The sequence below is a fragment of the Nyctibius grandis genome, chromosome 5 (genome assembly GCF_013368605.1).
Source record: "Nyctibius grandis isolate bNycGra1 chromosome 5, bNycGra1.pri, whole genome shotgun sequence".
Classification (NCBI taxonomy): domain Eukaryota; kingdom Metazoa; phylum Chordata; class Aves; order Nyctibiiformes; family Nyctibiidae; genus Nyctibius; species Nyctibius grandis.
The window spans coordinates 61,057,014-61,072,715 of record NC_090662.1 but is presented as its reverse complement, the minus strand read 5'-3'; the positions used below and the strand labels follow the sequence as shown (position 1 = coordinate 61,072,715).

The window sequence follows — 15,702 nt, the reverse complement described above, 5'->3', positions numbered from 1 at the left end:
GCAGGTTCAGCCATGGCTGCCAGTCCCTGGATGCACGCAGAGCACAGTGCTGGACAATGCCCAGCAAAGCCCTGTTGTGCCAGGCAAGATGCAGCCAGGAGGGTCCACATAAATGCTAGGATGGCTCTTTGTGCATCCACACAGTATGGATGGGGTGGAGGGGTCTGTTTATTAAATGAAAGGGCCACAATTCATGCCACCAACCTCCCCAGCCCACAGACAACACCCTGGGAAAGCATTTGTTAGAGAATTACACGAGTGCAGGCCTGGGACGAGCTGTCCCGTCGGCAGCCGGTGCCAAGATGCCAGCATCCATCCATACCACTGACCTGTGCAATGAAGCGACGACCTCCCGAGCACGGGCTGAGCCTCCAAGGGCTGAGTGGACTTGTCAGCAGCGCTCCCTTCTCCCTCCGGCTGGCACTTCCCACTCTGGATGAGGGCGCCCAGTTAGATGGTCCCGCTGGCTCTTTGCTCCATGTTGGGCACGCCGTCAGCCAGGCACAGGGCGATGCCTGCAGGAATCCAGCACCTGTCAAGTGGTCTCTTGTGCCCCGCTCCTTCCTTTGGGGCAACTACACCCTCACTAGAGAGCTAATCCCCCTCTCAGACTGCTTTCCTCCTGCTCTGATGCTGCCCAGCAAAGAGGCCCGTGGCCAGTCCAGGGGGACGTCCCGTGCGGGGGACCCCCTTGCCTCCTGTGGGTGCAAGTAGTGCCCCCCAGCACTCCCAGTGCGGATGTGGGTCAGCAGCCGCTTATGGTTTCAGGTCGGCAGAGACCGGCGGGTGCTGAGTGGGCAGAAAGCACTTCTCCACTTTTAAGAGGCTTTTCCAGCCAATGGGGAGGAGGTGGCTGCCTGCCGCGGCCCGAATCCCCCGGTAATCCTGCTGCCCAGGGGCTCCTTGCCTTTCCCCCAGCAGAGCAGGGCAGGCTGGAGGGGGCAGACTTGGAGAGGCCAAGGCAGGAGGAAGCAGAGCAAGGATGTGGGGTGCTGGTGATGGACCCAGCTGGGAGAGAGGGTGCTGGGGAGGATGAGGGCACAGGCCCATGCTTCAGTAAAGGGCAAAATGGGGGAAGGGGCTTCTTTCAAAGCCCCCCCACTGCTTCCTCAGCCGCCAACCAGAAGGATGGAGAAGTGCTGGCGTGGTTCTGCAGGGCACGTGCCTAGCAGAGAGCAAAGACAAGGTGGATCGGCCAAGGAATCACTGCTGTCCATGGCTCACAGGGCGGGATGCAGCTCACTAACCCCCCCCCACCCCACCCAAACGAACCCCCTCCGCAGCTGCCACCCAGGAGGGTGTCTGGCGGGCGCCAGGACAAGCCAGTCTCTGGCCATGCATGGGGGAACCCGTTTCACTTCCGGGGAGGGGGCCAGGGCTCGCCCTAGGTGGGATTTTGGGGAGGGGGAAGGGAAAAGCCCCGGCTGTAAACCCCCAAAGCCCCTCAGCCCCCACGGCTGTGCCTGTCTGGTGGCAGAGCAGGCGGGCCTGCGGGGGCTTTGCAGCGCTCGCAGCCAGGGTTTAATTTCTATTAATAAGGCTAATCGGCTAAAGCCCTGGCCATTGCTTGTGCTCTCTCCCTTGCTGCCCCTCCCTTTGGCCCCCGATGGTGGGACCAGGCTGGCGGGGCACCTGCAGGCCCCTGCAGGTCCCGGGGGAGCGTTTTCCCCCACACCGAGCCGCCCCAGGGCACCCCTGGGGCTCACAGCCTGGGCGAGGAGAAAATGGCCACCAGGCAAGGCCTGCCCCGGGCATGGCGGCCGGGAAGTGGGAGCTTGCTGCCCGCCAGTGGCAGGACAGCTGGGAGGGCTGGGGGGCCCCCTGGTGCCCTCCATGTCTGCCCTGGCCCCCCTGGGCTGGCGGTTGCCCTAGCCAAAGCCACAGCACTGCGGCATTCAACATCCCAACCATGGGCAGCCGTCATGGACCCCACATTCTCCTCCCCCTGCATCCTCTGACCGAGGTGATGTCCCAGCCACTGTGACGACTACAGAAGCAGCATTCTCCACTTTATTTTTTTAAAAAACAAATATTTTCTGCAGGACAGTAGGTGAAGGAGCAGGGCAGCGGTGCTGGGCACTGTCACCTGCTCCCGCCTTGCCCCAGGGCTGCTGCCCAGCAAGGGAAGGGGCTGTGCCAGGGCTGAGAAGGTGCAGAAGCTGCTACAGACAGACATGGTTGCCAAAGGGGCTGAGAGCAGAGAGCTACGTGCTGCAGAGCCCGTCAGCCGGACCACATCGCTGGAAGCCTTCTTGTGACCTCCTCCCTTTGGGGTTCATTTTTCAGTAGCAAAGGGACTGTTCGGTGAGTGTCCTTCTCTGCCCACAGCAGGGCTAGCAAAGCTTCGCCCTCCTCGTCCAGCGACCACCACCCTGTACTGCAGATGATCTTAACCAACCGTCCCTCTGCCTCCCAGACCAGTAGCATCCCCTCTCCCAGGCCACCAGCACCAGTAACACCAGACTTCTCCCACTCAAGTACAGTAAGGTCACACAGGGAGGGGGGATGGGGGGAAATCCAAAAAGAGCAGCGGGGATCTGCTGCTGGCTAAAGCATACCAGACAGCCAGGCGAGACGGGTCCCCATGACCCGGAGGGAAGGGAGGAGAAAAGAGAGGTTACTCCGTGAGTGGTAGCACTAGGTTGCTGCCCAGCTGGGGGTCACAGCCTGTCACTTGTATGTCCTCCATTCCCTGCTGAAATTCTCTGCTGTCCGCAGCCCCGCTTCATCGGATGATGGGTGCGGAGCGGTCGTTGGTGACTGTGGGACGCAGCTTGACTGTTGCAAAGGGGTTGGTGCCTCTGGAAAGGGAAAGAAAACAGGCAACCATCAAGATATCTGCAAAGACCATGCAGGTGCCCTGCTGACCAAGCAAAGGCTATTTAGTCCTGCCGGACAGCCACCTCCATGCCAAGGTAAAGTCGGCTGCTGAGCAAGTTTTCTCCCTCCTTAACACACCCTGCTGCAGGTTCCCATGTCCATTCCCCTTGGGCTCTCGTCAGGGCTTCTCACCCTCCCTGTTCCATAGGATGAAGAAGGGACACTAGCATAAGGCTATCCTTTGCAGTACCACTCCACACATGTGGCCCCTGACCCTCCAAACAAGGAGGCAGGGAGCAAAAAGAGGCCACAGCACCGTGCCAGAAACATGGAGGCACCAACCCAGCTGCAGGGGGAAGGAAAGCAGGGATTTATGGCAAGTCTCATCTCCACAGACCTGACTCATCAAAGCTAAAAGCCACGTCCCTTACGCCTCAGCCCTTTCCAAGGAGGCAGAGCTGCACAAATCATGTAGCTCCACGCACAGACTGCAAGCTGCTATTGTAGCTCTTCCAAGATGGATTAGAAGGAGCATGCAGGTCTGGCCATCTGCTCAGGGTGCTCAGGTCCTACCTTGTATTACCAGAGGTAGGAGAGAGCCTTCGCAGTCAGCCAGGATGGCTCACTTCTGTGGGCCAGCCTCCTGTCCTGGAAGGTGGGTTGTGCATTGCTTTCCTCCAGACACTTCCCTGTGCCTCCCACGTTTGATAATCCAAAAGATTAAATAATACTAGTATTGTAATAATGCCCCCCATCTGATGATTCCAGAGCACAGCTCCACACCTAGGGGGTCCTAGTGGACAGCAGGATGACCATGAGCCAGCAGTGTGCCCTTGTGGCCAAGAAGGCCAATGGCATCCTGGGGTGTATTAGAAGGGGTGTGGTTAGCAGGTCGAGAGAGGTTCTCCTCCCCCTCTACTCTGCCCTGGTGAGGCCGCATCTGGAGTATTGTGTCCAGTTCCGGGCCCCTCGGTTCAAGAAGGACAGGGAACTGCTAGAGAGAGTCCAGCGCAGAGCCACGAAGATGATTAAGGGAGTGGAACATCTCCCTTATGAGGAGAGGCTGAGGGAGCTGGGTCTCTTTAGCTTAGAGAAGAGGAGACTGAGGGGTGACCCCATTAATGTTTATAAATATGTAAAGGGCAAGTGTCATGAGGATGGAGCCAGGCTCTTCTCAGTGACATCCCTTGACAGGACAAGGGGCAATGGGTGCAAGCTGGAACACAGGAAGTTCCACATAAATACGAGGAAAAACTTCTTTACGGTGAGGGTGACCGAACACTGGAACAGGCTGCCCAGAGAGGTTGTGGAGTCTCCTTCTCTGGAGACATTCAAAACCCGCCTGGACGCGTTCCTGTGTGATATGGTCTAGGCAATCCTGCTCCGGCAGGGGGATTGGACTAGATGATCTTTCGAGGTCCCTTCCAATCCCTAATGTTCTGTGATTCTGTGATTCTGTGACCTCACTCACCGTGGGAAGAGTTCAGGGGGCTGGTCAAATACTCTTGCTTTCTGTAGTGAAAAGAAAGGCAGCAGTGAATGATCCGGGGTGGGAAGGGGAATGGTGAGACAAAAGTGGGGCAGGAAACACTGCACACACGGAGGAAGATTTCACAAAACACTTAAGTGAGTTAGAAGCCCAAGTCCTGTTGACGGGGCTCTGACTCCTTATTCATTCAAACTTTGCATAATGCCACAAATTCACCACTACAGATAACACCCTGATTTCTGTGGTGGAGGTTATCCCTACACCACAGGTTCCCTATTCCCCTAGGATACCTCCCTTTATCTTGGGGAAGAAAGGAGATGCTTCAGATCCCCAAAGCGTCATGTCTGAAGAGCACAGCAAACAGCGACAGTCTGAGCTACATTTCACCCAGCCAGCACAGCCAGAGATGCCCCCTCACATTACCCACACACCTTGGCAAAGAATTTATCATCAGTGCCTTCACATGCCTCCTGCATCCATGGGGAACTCAAGACTTGTAGTGCTGCACCCTACCCTACACCACATACTGCTTAAATGTGGATCAGCCTGATGGAGAAAGATGGACCTAGGCCCTGTGGCCCTTGTTCTTGGCCAGTAGATAAAAAAGGATCAGTGACAACCGGCCTGCTCAAGTACACTGGTTTCTGTAGCTGGTGGCAGATAAGAAAGCCATGTGTGGTCAAACACGCACCCATTTGCTGCTGGCTCAACTGGAGGATGTCTTGGGCAGGAGTTTAGAGCAAGGCTGAGTCTGTCCAACTTCTAATGAGGCTCAGTTTCTCTGCCGTGGTACTCTAAATGTTTCACATGCTTCATTGCTCAATCCCAGGTCTATCCCTACACCTTAGACCCGGGACCAGATGGAAACCAGTGACCCAGAGCGGGAGATAGGCTGCAGAGCCTGCTCCCCTCTGTGTTGTGCAGCCTGAGGCTCCCTGAAACCACAGAGCAGGACATGAAGGGGAAAAAGAGTAATGCAATGTTACATTTTTTAGTCCTTTGAGCCATCTGGTTGCTTGCAACCTTGCACTGGCCTGGAACCAGCAACCAGAGATGAGGTTTCCCAGCCTCCTATGAGACTGGGCAAGTAAACGCCCCACAGGCAGCACCGACCTTCCCTCTCCCAGGTCCTCATCTTTAACTGTTCTCAACTTTAACTTTGACTGTTCTCACCAGTCAATTCCTCACAGCTGGAAGCAGTGATAAGTGGAGCCATAAGCCATGGGCTGGACACAACTTGTTCTAAGGCTCTCCAAAATGCCTTCTCAGCCTTTGCCCGTAGCTTTTCCTGTACTCCAGCTGTGACTTTAACCCAACCCTTGCTTGAATTTAGAACAGGAGCCCTACAAAACTCCTCTCCATTCTCTGAAGGGAGAAGGAGGATGGCATCTCTGTTAGCTGGTCACCCACTCCCGGCCCAGCCTGACCACTCCATGGTCCTACTATTAGCAGAAAGAGGTGCTGCCCTGGAGCCACCAGAAATCAGGCTGGGAGGTCATGGAGAAAAGGACTGAACTGAAGGGTCCCTGGTGAGCAAAAAGAGAGAGGAATGAGGAGGGCAGGGGCAGAAAAGCAGTCTCTTGAGGGAGCAAAGACATGCAGTGAGGATCTGCACACACAAGGCTGACTGGCAGGGGCCACCAGGACAAGGTGGCATGAGAACAGACTGGGTGAGAAAGGCCAGTGCTAACAAGACCCCTTAGCTCAGGAAGGGAGGAGGTCACACCAACATCTGGAAGGTGTTTTTCTTTCTCAATAGGCCAATGCAGAAAAGGTGTGCCTTGGAGGATGAAAGTCAGGCGTGGCCCGCTCCACACACACACATCAGTCACTCTTCCTGCACTCACCTTAGAGCCAGAACTGACCAGGGTGGCCACCCCACTCTGGTGACTGCTGGCACCCACTGAGAGGGGAGGTGGGTTCGGCAAACTGGGCTGGGCAGTGGCAGGCCAGTAATTGCTACAGGAAGGAGTGCTGGGACGGTCCAGGATATCATCCATACTGTGACTGCTTCGCAGTGGGAAGGACCTGAGCAAGAGGAAAAGACACTGGGGTGAGAGTCAAAGAGCAAGGAATAGGGAGCAGCACAAGTGCCAGCCACAACACATATCTATGGGATGTCTGTAGAAATTACACATGGCTTGGACTGGCTCAGTCACAAGCGCCTTTGAGAAGATATTGCACGTGTTAGGGGAGCCACCTAGGGTAAGCCTGTGAGATCTCAGGGCACGGCGAGGCTCTCAGCTGCTGTTCCAGCACAGGAGCACTGCAGCTCTCCACGGGGCACACCCCAAATAGGTACCCCACTGGTGTCAGTGACCTACCAGGAGCCACTCTGGCTCCTGCCTGGCCAGTTGCTCTCCTGTTACCTGGTGGTTGACTCTTCCATCTCCCTTGCATCCTCCAGAGGCTTGACATAAGCTTCGGGGAACCAGCCACATCTAGGGCACAGGAACAGAGACGAATGAGGTCCAGGCAACCATGGTTTGTGGTTCTTCCGATCCAGCTGCCCAACACTCCTGATCTATACCCGTCCACGCATCAACCAAGCCACTGCTGCCACTACTATGTGTGACAGCACATCTTTCACCCCTACTTGGGGCACGGGGTTGTTGCAAGACAGTCCTTGAGCTTGGAGCAGGACTCGCTTATCTCAGAAGCTGTGCAAAATGCCTGCTACCAGGAGCAACGCTAATGCCATCCAGGAAGAGACGCTCTGACTGAGCATGGTCTCCAAGGCCAGCACACAAGGAAGCTGTGGAAATCCCTTCTCCTCAGGGCAAAGCATCTCCACCCCAGAACCCACCCCAAAAAAAGAAAGGCACTGCTTTTGCTCATCTCACATCTGAGTGTGAGCGTCCCTGCAGAGCACGGTGCAGGGATGCTGTGTGGAACAGGGCAGGCTTTGCACACAGGTGTTGGCTGGCAGTGCCACAGGGAGTAATTCAGTAAGCACTGGGTGCAGCAGTTTCCATGCCCTGTCTGTGCTGGAGGGCGCGATGGCAGTTGCAGTGTGAGCTGAGAAATGCCAGGGCTCTCAGGTAACTCCGGTAACTCCAGCAGTTCACTGCCCTGAGCTGGGTCTCATGACAGGATTCACTCAGTCATGCAAGCTGGGAGGGGGTCACTGCATCCCTGGTTCTTCTATCCAAAGCCCCTGGAGCTTTCTCAGGCAGCTCATCCACACTCACCCTGCCCCACCGCATCTCCTCAGCTTGGAGAGCCCCCGTGCACAACCCATAATTGAGGACATGGCGATGTCCCACCCAGATGACGGGTGAAACACAGCAGCCAGGCCACGCTGGGAGGGGAGGGGGGAAATAATTTAGGGCTTAAGCCTCCCAGCTCCAGACCCGAGAAGCCTGCATCAGCCTGCCAGGCTGATTTATAGTGCCAAAGTCACATACGTGGACGAGCCCTCCAGCTTGCCGTACAGCCAGCCATTCTGCGCGTCCGGCATTAGCACCGCGACGACATCCCCGGGGTCAAACCGTAGCAGGGTCTGGTTCGCGCCCGTCGCATGGGGTACGATAGCCTTCATTCTCATCGTGCTGCTCCTCCTCCTGCCTTCGCTGCTGTTGCTGGCCTCGCCGAAGGAACCCGATGGGGAGGTACGGCCCGTAGGGAGCAAACCTGCAGGGAGGCATCAGAAGTGTTCGGCTGGAGTCCAGCATCCTCTGCAAGACCCACACTGCCTCAAAGGGACCAGCACTTCCCCAGTCAAGTAATTATCCTAGAGGAGTAGATTGCTCTTCTCTGCAGGCAGAGAACAGGGCATAGCACAGAAAAGGGTAAAACATTCATCTTGCAGGAGAAAATCAACTCAAGCTGAAACCACTTGCTTTGCACTATGTCCTCTTTGGCCAGATGTCTAGGGCACAGGCTCTGCCTACTAAATGACTGGCTGATGTCCCTCTTCCCAGCCCTTCTAGAGCAACTGAGAATTTGGGTCGTTTTCCTCTCCCCCTGCCCTTTTTCTTTTAAACACTTTAAGCTGAAGTTCTTGAGGAAGGAAAAGCAGGTGAGACATGAGGTAACTGGCTGGGTTTTGTAGGGCAGGGTAATATTTAATCTGGTAGCACAACAGAAGGTGCATTACCAAGATGGGAACTCCAGTAAGAACCAGCCATCATGGTTCAAGGAGCCTTGAAAATTGCACACCTGCAGGCTACCCCCCTCACACAGCCAGCCAGGAAACGTGACCTTGTCCTGAATGGACCCTGCTCTGGAGGTTGTGCTCAGCCCTTGCTTCATTCCTTGCCCTCCTCAGCTCCCATATGCACTGTCCTCTCACCATGCCCAGGCATGTGGCTGAGGTCCAGTGGTCTGACAGAGTGGTGGTCCCTCCCAAAACCCAACCCTGTTCCCAGAGGGGCCCAACCGCTGTGTCTCCCCACAGCATTGCTCCTGGACATGGGTCATACTGGCTGATGGTGTCCTCCGCAGCGGCCGCCTGGGGGGCTCTGGTTGAGGAGACAATCTCATTTCTGGAGGCTCTGGAGAGAAGACGCTGGATCTGCTTCCAGTCATGGGAGAAGCAAAGTCCCCAAGGGGTCTCTGGAACTGTTGGAAGGAAAGGAGGCTGAATCCACAGGGGCTGCATCAAGCGGGAGATGCTCTGACAGGCACTCAGTCCCTCTCAGAAAGCCAAACCCAGCACGTTCCCCCATTGCAGCCCATACACACGCTTCCCTTCATCTTGGCCAGGAAAGGCCATGGAATCTGGACATGGCAGCAAGTACCACGGTTGGCCAAGGACTGGCCTTGCCCGGCAGCCTGAAAGGGGCAGCTGCAGCCTCGCCACCACCAAGGCAGAGGCTGTCTGTGGGCTCCTCACCGTCTCCAGGTGGGTGGGGGTGAGCCGGCCCGATGAATACCCCTGGCCGTGGGAGGCCACAAGAAGCCCCTGCAAGTGGCTGTTTGAGGGGTTGCGGCTGGCCTCCAGCTGCTTCTTCCACTGCGGCACCTTGGTCTGGATCATGCCCCAGGCCTGGGGAGGGAGAGAAGAAGAGGGCATGACGGACAGGGCAGGACAGCTGCAGAGGGAGCCGAGGGCTGCCACATGCATGAGATTAGGGACCAGGTCCTCCCACAATTCTGTTTGTGAAAATGGCTAAACAGAGCCCCGCAGGAGTGAATTTCTAGGATGGCACCCTCCAGCAGAGACCCTGTGGTCACAATGACCCTGCCATAAACACCTACAGCGCCCTTCCCTCTCCCATCACTCGCACACCCACCTAACCTCATGCCAGCACCATCCTCACCCCCGGCCATGCTCTCCCAGCCTAGAACAGTCCGCCTGGACCCCACAGCAAGAAATGAAATAGTTTCCTGCCCAGTCCATGCACAGATTCTGCCTTCACCCAAGGGGCAGCTCAGCCCTGGCTCCCTCTGCCTGCATGCCCCCCCTGCAGCCATGCTGCCTGCTCCCCCAGCTCTGCTCCCCAGCATGCCAGGGCCATACCCTGTTGTAAAACTGGAGGAGAGTGTTGTAGAGCATCTGGTGCTTTTCAGCCAGGAAGCGGTAGCGGCGTTTCTCCTCCACCTCGGCCTCCCTCTGGCTCTCAGAGACGAACGCCTGCATCTCCGAGCGCAGTCGCATCACATTCTCCTGGGACACGGGAAAGAGGGAGGAAGGGATCAGCGTAAATCTGGCTGAGCAGGCTCACACAGGGCAGGGGAAGGGGTGAAATGGGTTATCGTGTCTACCAGCTTCCCAGTCCGCTCGCAATGCTGGAGCAGCACAGAGGAGCTAAAGCAGAGTGCCAGGGACTAAGTCCTTGCTCACTGAGGCTTACTAAATGAGACAAGGGCTTGGCAGAAGTGAGCATCACAGGTCAACAGCACCCTGTAGAAAAGGAGTTTTGTCCTTTCCAGATAAGCCTGCTGCCTTTTGAATGTTGGGGACAACCCCCTGGCTTTTAAGGAAGGACAAGGTTGCTCAGAAATCAGTCCTGGCTCCAGATAAATCATCCAGTTCTTTTTCCAACTCCCTTTCCTGCAATCACTACTCACCTTCATCTCCTGGACATTTTTATCATGAGCCCTCTCCATTCTCCACAGCTCTGCCATGCACTTATCCAGGTTGGTGGCTCTGCGCTGGTACTCCAGCTCATACTGCTTCTGGCTTTCCTGCCAGGGAGAAACCAGGCTGGGTGAGGAACCGGACACCCAGCCACACTGTGATGCAGCAGAGGTCCTGCTCTGACAGGTGGTTGAGCATCTGAGTCCCCCTGAAATCAGGCTTCACCTGGACCTCTTATAAAATGTCTGTCTTTACCTTTCTCTTCATTTTGAAGGGCCCCAGAGTGCTAATGAGCCTCAGGATCTCAGGAGCAAAAACTGGCACCCAGCTCCCCCGGCACTGGGAGCAAACTCCCAGGCCTCTGGTTCCCTCCATGACACTACCCACCGGCATGACCAGCTGGGCCACAACGGCACAGGACCCACACCCATGCAAAGGCTGTGGTTTGGGGAAGCTGGGAACTCTGCTTTTGGGATGCCAAGTCCCTCAGCCCCATTGAAGCATTCAGCAAGTCCCACTGCACAAAGGAGAACAGTTGGCTCCTCTCTTTAGCCCTCCATCATCAGCCAAACTAGGGGGAATTCGGCCCATGATGAGAGAAGATAAGGCCCCCTAACTCCTGCTGAGGAAAGTCAAGGAAACACCTCAAGTGCTCAAGCGAAAGCCATTGGGTAGAGGAGAGGGAAACAAGGAGGGTTGAGGAGGAGAGGGGAGTTCATCACTCACACTGATGAATTGCACATCCATTTTGGTGTTCTTCTCCATGTGCTGGAGCAGGTCCACGTGGAAGGTCTGAGCCTGGAAGAGGCGAAGGAGCCATCACCCTCGTCCCTTCACCATATGGGGTGAAGGGGTGGCTCGCAAAACCCACAGAGCTAGTGACTCCTTTGCCACATGGAGCCCATACAGAAGCCACAAATGGGCACATTAGGGCTACCACAGAGCAGCCCCGCAGTGTGGGGGTCAGCACTCAGCACCCACACGACCGTTAACCCCCGAGCTTCAGCACAGGCACAAACAGCAGAGTCTGGAAGGGTTAGCATCCCCTCCACTCTTGTCCCACCACTGACACCCAGGGAAGGAGAGGACGGCCTCACCACCTCTTCAGAGCCGGGCTTTGCTCAGTCTACTGTGCACCTGCCACCGCGCTTGTGGAGAGGTGATGACAGTCCCCCAACGGCACCAAACACTGAACAACAGCCAGGCTCTGGGCATGCCAGCTCTGTAACACATCTCTGTCACATGCAGCAGGGACAGCAGGGAAGCAGGCACCTGCCAGCAGGTGTGTCAGAGGGTGGGAGATGGGGCAAATCACGCAAATGCTGGCATGCTGTGGTGAAGGCAGTCCCTTTTTTCCCCATCTGCACCAGCCCCTGGGAAAACCACTCACCACGACTTCCAAATCAGAGCTCAGGAGTCTCTGCGTGTCAGACATCTGCATCAGAATTTCACCTTCAGGGAAAGAGACAGGAGAGGGTGGAGAAATCCTGCGGTCATTCCCTTGTGCGCCCAAGAAGGCAGACCAGTAGTGTGCGACTCAGGCTGATGATATATGGGTGTGAAAGTCCAACAGATATTGCAATGCAGTGCTCTCTGCACCCTGAGAGAAGCCGGTAGCCTTCCTCCCCGGGGTTCAGCTCTGCCACCACTCCCCAGGCACTGCCAACACAGGATTGCTCCAGCCCACAAAGCTGCCAGAGCAGTGCTCTGCTACAGCCCCTGGTGCCAGCAGGCAGCCTCGGCTCTGCCATGGGCTCTGCATGCTGGGTTTCCATCCTGCTGCAGCCCCTGCAAGCCCCATTTCCACCCGCAATGGCACCCCAGCTACAGTGCATGGTTCTGGCTGTCCTACAGGAAACTAACTCCAGCACCTGCTGCTGATGCTGTGTGTGGTCCCGTTTCATCCATGTTGGTTGTATGAAACCACGAAGGGAAGAGACTGATGACAGGGAGCAGAGGAGTGAGTTGGGTGGTGCAGATGACGGTAGAAGTCTGCAGAAGGGACACATCTGCTGGAAGTTTTTTACTAAAATGTTAAGTATCAGAGCTGTTCCCTGAACGTATTTTCAGCAGCCATCATTAGGCTTCAGCGTTATTTGCATTGCTGAGTGTAAGCCCCTCAGCTCCGAGCCGCCGTTTTAGCTGGCTGCAGGCTCAGGAGGACAACACCCTATCAGCTGTTGTCAGTCTGTGCTCTCCAGCTTTTCCCTCACACCTTCAAGGAAGGGCAAAATAGTTCCTCCAAGATGAAAACTTCAACTCTCGGGGAAGAATGCCTTCAGTAAGGACTGGTTTCCATGAGAAAGTCCATCACTGGAGGTCCATCCCAGGAGCTGGGCTCAGTCATTGATCTCAGAGAGATACAGGAGAGAGCGCTGGGGTCTTGGGGGATATTCAAGGATACAAAATGAATTTGACTCCCACTGCCTGGACAGGGCCTGGAGCTGTGAGACACCATTTAGAGGAGCTATCTTCCTTCCCCCAATACCTGGAAAGGGACCAGCTAAGGGGGAAGGCCAAAAAAACATAACTGGCTTATCAGAGGACAGAGGATGGTGAGCAGGAGAGCCTTACCCAGCACATGTGAGGTGGAGCTCTGCAGCGCTTGCTCCCCAATCTTCTCGATGGCCTTAAAATACACTTCAGCTGCTTTGGATAATGCTATGAGGAGAGGAGAGGGGTGGTAAGGATCTGGCCTGCCTTCCCACCGTCACCAGCCCCAGCAAGCAGCACACAGGACAGCCATCCACCCCCCCCCCCCCATGGTACCTCGCCTATAGACAAGGGCACCCTGTTTCTCCCCATCTATGCCTAATAACAGCAGCAGGTCCTGGAGCATGAGAAAAGTGAGTAAGAGCAGCTGAGAACCTGCCATGGGAGGGACCAGCAGCCTTGCCCTGGGTGACAGCAGTCCCTCCTGACGCACAACGGACACCCAGGACGGATGCAGCAGCACGATCTGGAGCCTGGGCCATGTGAGACCCCACTCACCGTGGAAGGCACGCAGGTAGTTGTTCCCCAGGTACACCAGGTTCTCCAGTGCGGGGTTGAACTGCTCCAGGATACTCTGTGGCCAGGCAGAAGCACGTTAACGCCGGTCTTCCCCACTCCCCCGAGACCTCAGCAGGTCAATGCCCTACTGCTGTGGTTCAGCTGGGTGCAGCAGGGATCCAGAGAGCTCCTCCAGCCACAACGCTAGATGGCTTTGGTGACGTACATAGGAGGTAGCCGGGACCTTCAGCTGCCCTGAGTCCCCTCCAGCCAGACAGGAGAGGAGCAATGGCAGAGGGCAAGGCAGCTCACTGGAGAGCCAAGTGGTCGCCTGAAGATGGCTTCCTCCCAAGGTCCCACACCCACTGCAGACAGGAGAGTAACTGCATGGGGATCTGAGCAGCCTTTTCCCCCACCCCTGAGCCTGTTGGGATGAGGGCCACCGCTTATTATCCAGGCATGAACACGACTTTTTCCTGGCCAGGATTTGGTGCACTGCCAGAGTCAGCAGCTTGGTAAGGGAAAGGATGGACTGCTTCAGACCAGCCTCTCCGCTCGTCCCTGCTCTATTTATCAGAGGTGTTTATTGCCTAAGCCATAGCAGGCCAGAGGCTGGAATAAGCAATGCCCAGCCCTCACCACCCTGGTGCAGCACCAATGTGTGTAGGGGAGCATTTGTGAGACCAGGCTGCTCTTTCCATCAACGGGGAAAACAGCCGACTGAACTCCTTCCTCCTGGCAACCAAGGCATGTCACCCTTCACGCTCCATGTCCAAACCACCCTGGTTGTCCGATTCCTTCCCGGATCTGCCTTAGGATCCCACAACCCTCCCCTCCTGCCGGCCGTCTGCTCTCAAACACAGCCCAGAGCCCATAGGAGCTGCTGCAGTTCAGCCTGGGGACAGATCCAACCCTTCGCTGTCCACCCTTCAGGGGAGCCTTTGGCAGAAAACAGCTCTTCTCCTCCCACTCGCACATCTCCCCTAAGCAGACAGAAGCAGCCTCCGGTGTCAGCACTCACCTTATAGATGGAGATGGTGGATCTGTAGGACAGGTCCATCTCCAGAGCCTTTTCCCTCTCCCACGAAGCAAGGAGCAAAGGAGAGCAAAAGGCGATACACTGGCCCGGAGGACTCTGCTTCTGCACAGCCGGCTGGATGGAAAGAGCCCGTCACTGGCAAGGTAGGACAGCAAGAAGACACAGACGTGGTACAAAGGGAATGGAGCACTGCTGGAGTTTAATAATTCACCAGCCAAGAGGCTGGAACTTGATCTCTGGAAGTAACTGGACTCTGGGGAGAGAGGAATCCTGCAACAGCCAGCGAGGGCATGTGACCGCCTCCTTGAATTATTGATTTCCAGCTCGGTACCCAGCTCTCCCTGCCCTGACACCTGCGGAGGCAGCCACCTGCCAGAGTACCCGCCTTATGGCTCACTGCCTCCGTCACTGTCACCGCTCGGAGGTGGCTCACTCGGCCTCGCTGTGCTAGCAGAGCATCTTCAGGTCCCTCGCACACCGCTTGAGATCGCAGGCAGCAAACAGCAGGGGCTGGGGGGAAACCTAAGGAAAGCTCAGAACAGCTTTCACCTCTTCCCTGCCCACTATTCCCCGACCTCAAGCCCCAGCTCTCTTGCTCTTAGCATCCCTTCCACTCCTGGACTCAGACTCTCTAACGGCAGGCATGAGCTTGTGCCTCAACCCTCCTGCTCGCCCTGCCTGTGTGCATGGAGCCCCAGTACCGATCACGCCGGGCAGTCCCTGCAGATGGTGCCGGCTTACAGAGGGGCAGAGTGCAAGCCAGGGGCAAAAAGCAGAAAGGAGCTCGTGTTCTCTCCATCCCAAGATGTGGGGTTTTGTTTTTCCACAGGAAGGTAAGCCCCTCCGTCATGTAGGAAAAAGAAAACCTTTACTCCACATTAAAAGCCCCTTAATTCCACAATCTCATTTGTGAAAGTGAAGATCCCAAGGCAGATAATGAGTTTTTAGCCTTATTCATGACTCGGCACCCACACTCCTGCCAGTGATGTCCCTTAGGAATCAGTGGGCACCAGGTCCAGCAAGGTTGCAGCAGTTCCCTTGCCCAGGAACCACCTGGGGATACCAAAGTTAAAAGCCCTGTCTCCAGTCATTTGTATCCCGAGGGTTTTCAGCGTTCCTCTTTTTAGGCCAGACCAGCTCCAAGAGGATTCTCACATGGGAGCTGGTCCAAAGCCTCTCCACTGGCTGCAGCTGAGAAGCTCAGCACACAGTGTTGTGCTTCGTGGGACAGCCAGCCACTCACACCACACGCATGCTCCCAGGGCTGGCTGCAGGGACAGGCCATTCACCTCCTCAGCCCATACAAAGGGTATAACTCTGTGTCTCAAGGAGCCCAAT

General features: G+C 56.1%; 1 protein-coding gene across 2 annotated transcripts; it reads right to left on the bottom strand.

Moving 5' to 3' along the window:
* Positions 1 to 478: 478 nt before the first annotated feature.
* On the bottom strand, positions 479 to 14,471 carry BAIAP2L2 (BAR/IMD domain containing adaptor protein 2 like 2). Of its 2 annotated transcripts, XR_011048243.1 has the most exons (15): positions 14,347 to 14,471; positions 13,326 to 13,401; positions 12,909 to 12,995; positions 11,725 to 11,786; positions 11,061 to 11,132; positions 10,325 to 10,441; positions 9,774 to 9,920; positions 9,147 to 9,299; positions 8,734 to 8,872; positions 7,717 to 7,942; positions 6,679 to 6,750; positions 6,157 to 6,337; positions 4,292 to 4,332; positions 2,559 to 2,801; positions 479 to 515 (listed from the first exon to the last, which is right to left on the bottom strand). XR_011048243.1 is itself a non-coding variant. In XM_068401683.1 (14 exons), the coding sequence occupies exons 1-14, from the start codon at positions 14,383 to 14,385 to the stop codon at positions 2,726 to 2,728; spliced, it is 1,488 nt and encodes a 495-aa protein (XP_068257784.1). In that variant the 5' UTR covers positions 14,386 to 14,471; the 3' UTR covers positions 2,135 to 2,725. The 2 variants fall into 2 exon arrangements, 1 of the variants encoding a protein (XP_068257784.1); XM_068401683.1 differs by lacking the exon at positions 479 to 515 and having other exon boundaries at positions 2,135 to 2,801.
* Positions 14,472 to 15,702: the final 1,231 nt, after the last annotated feature.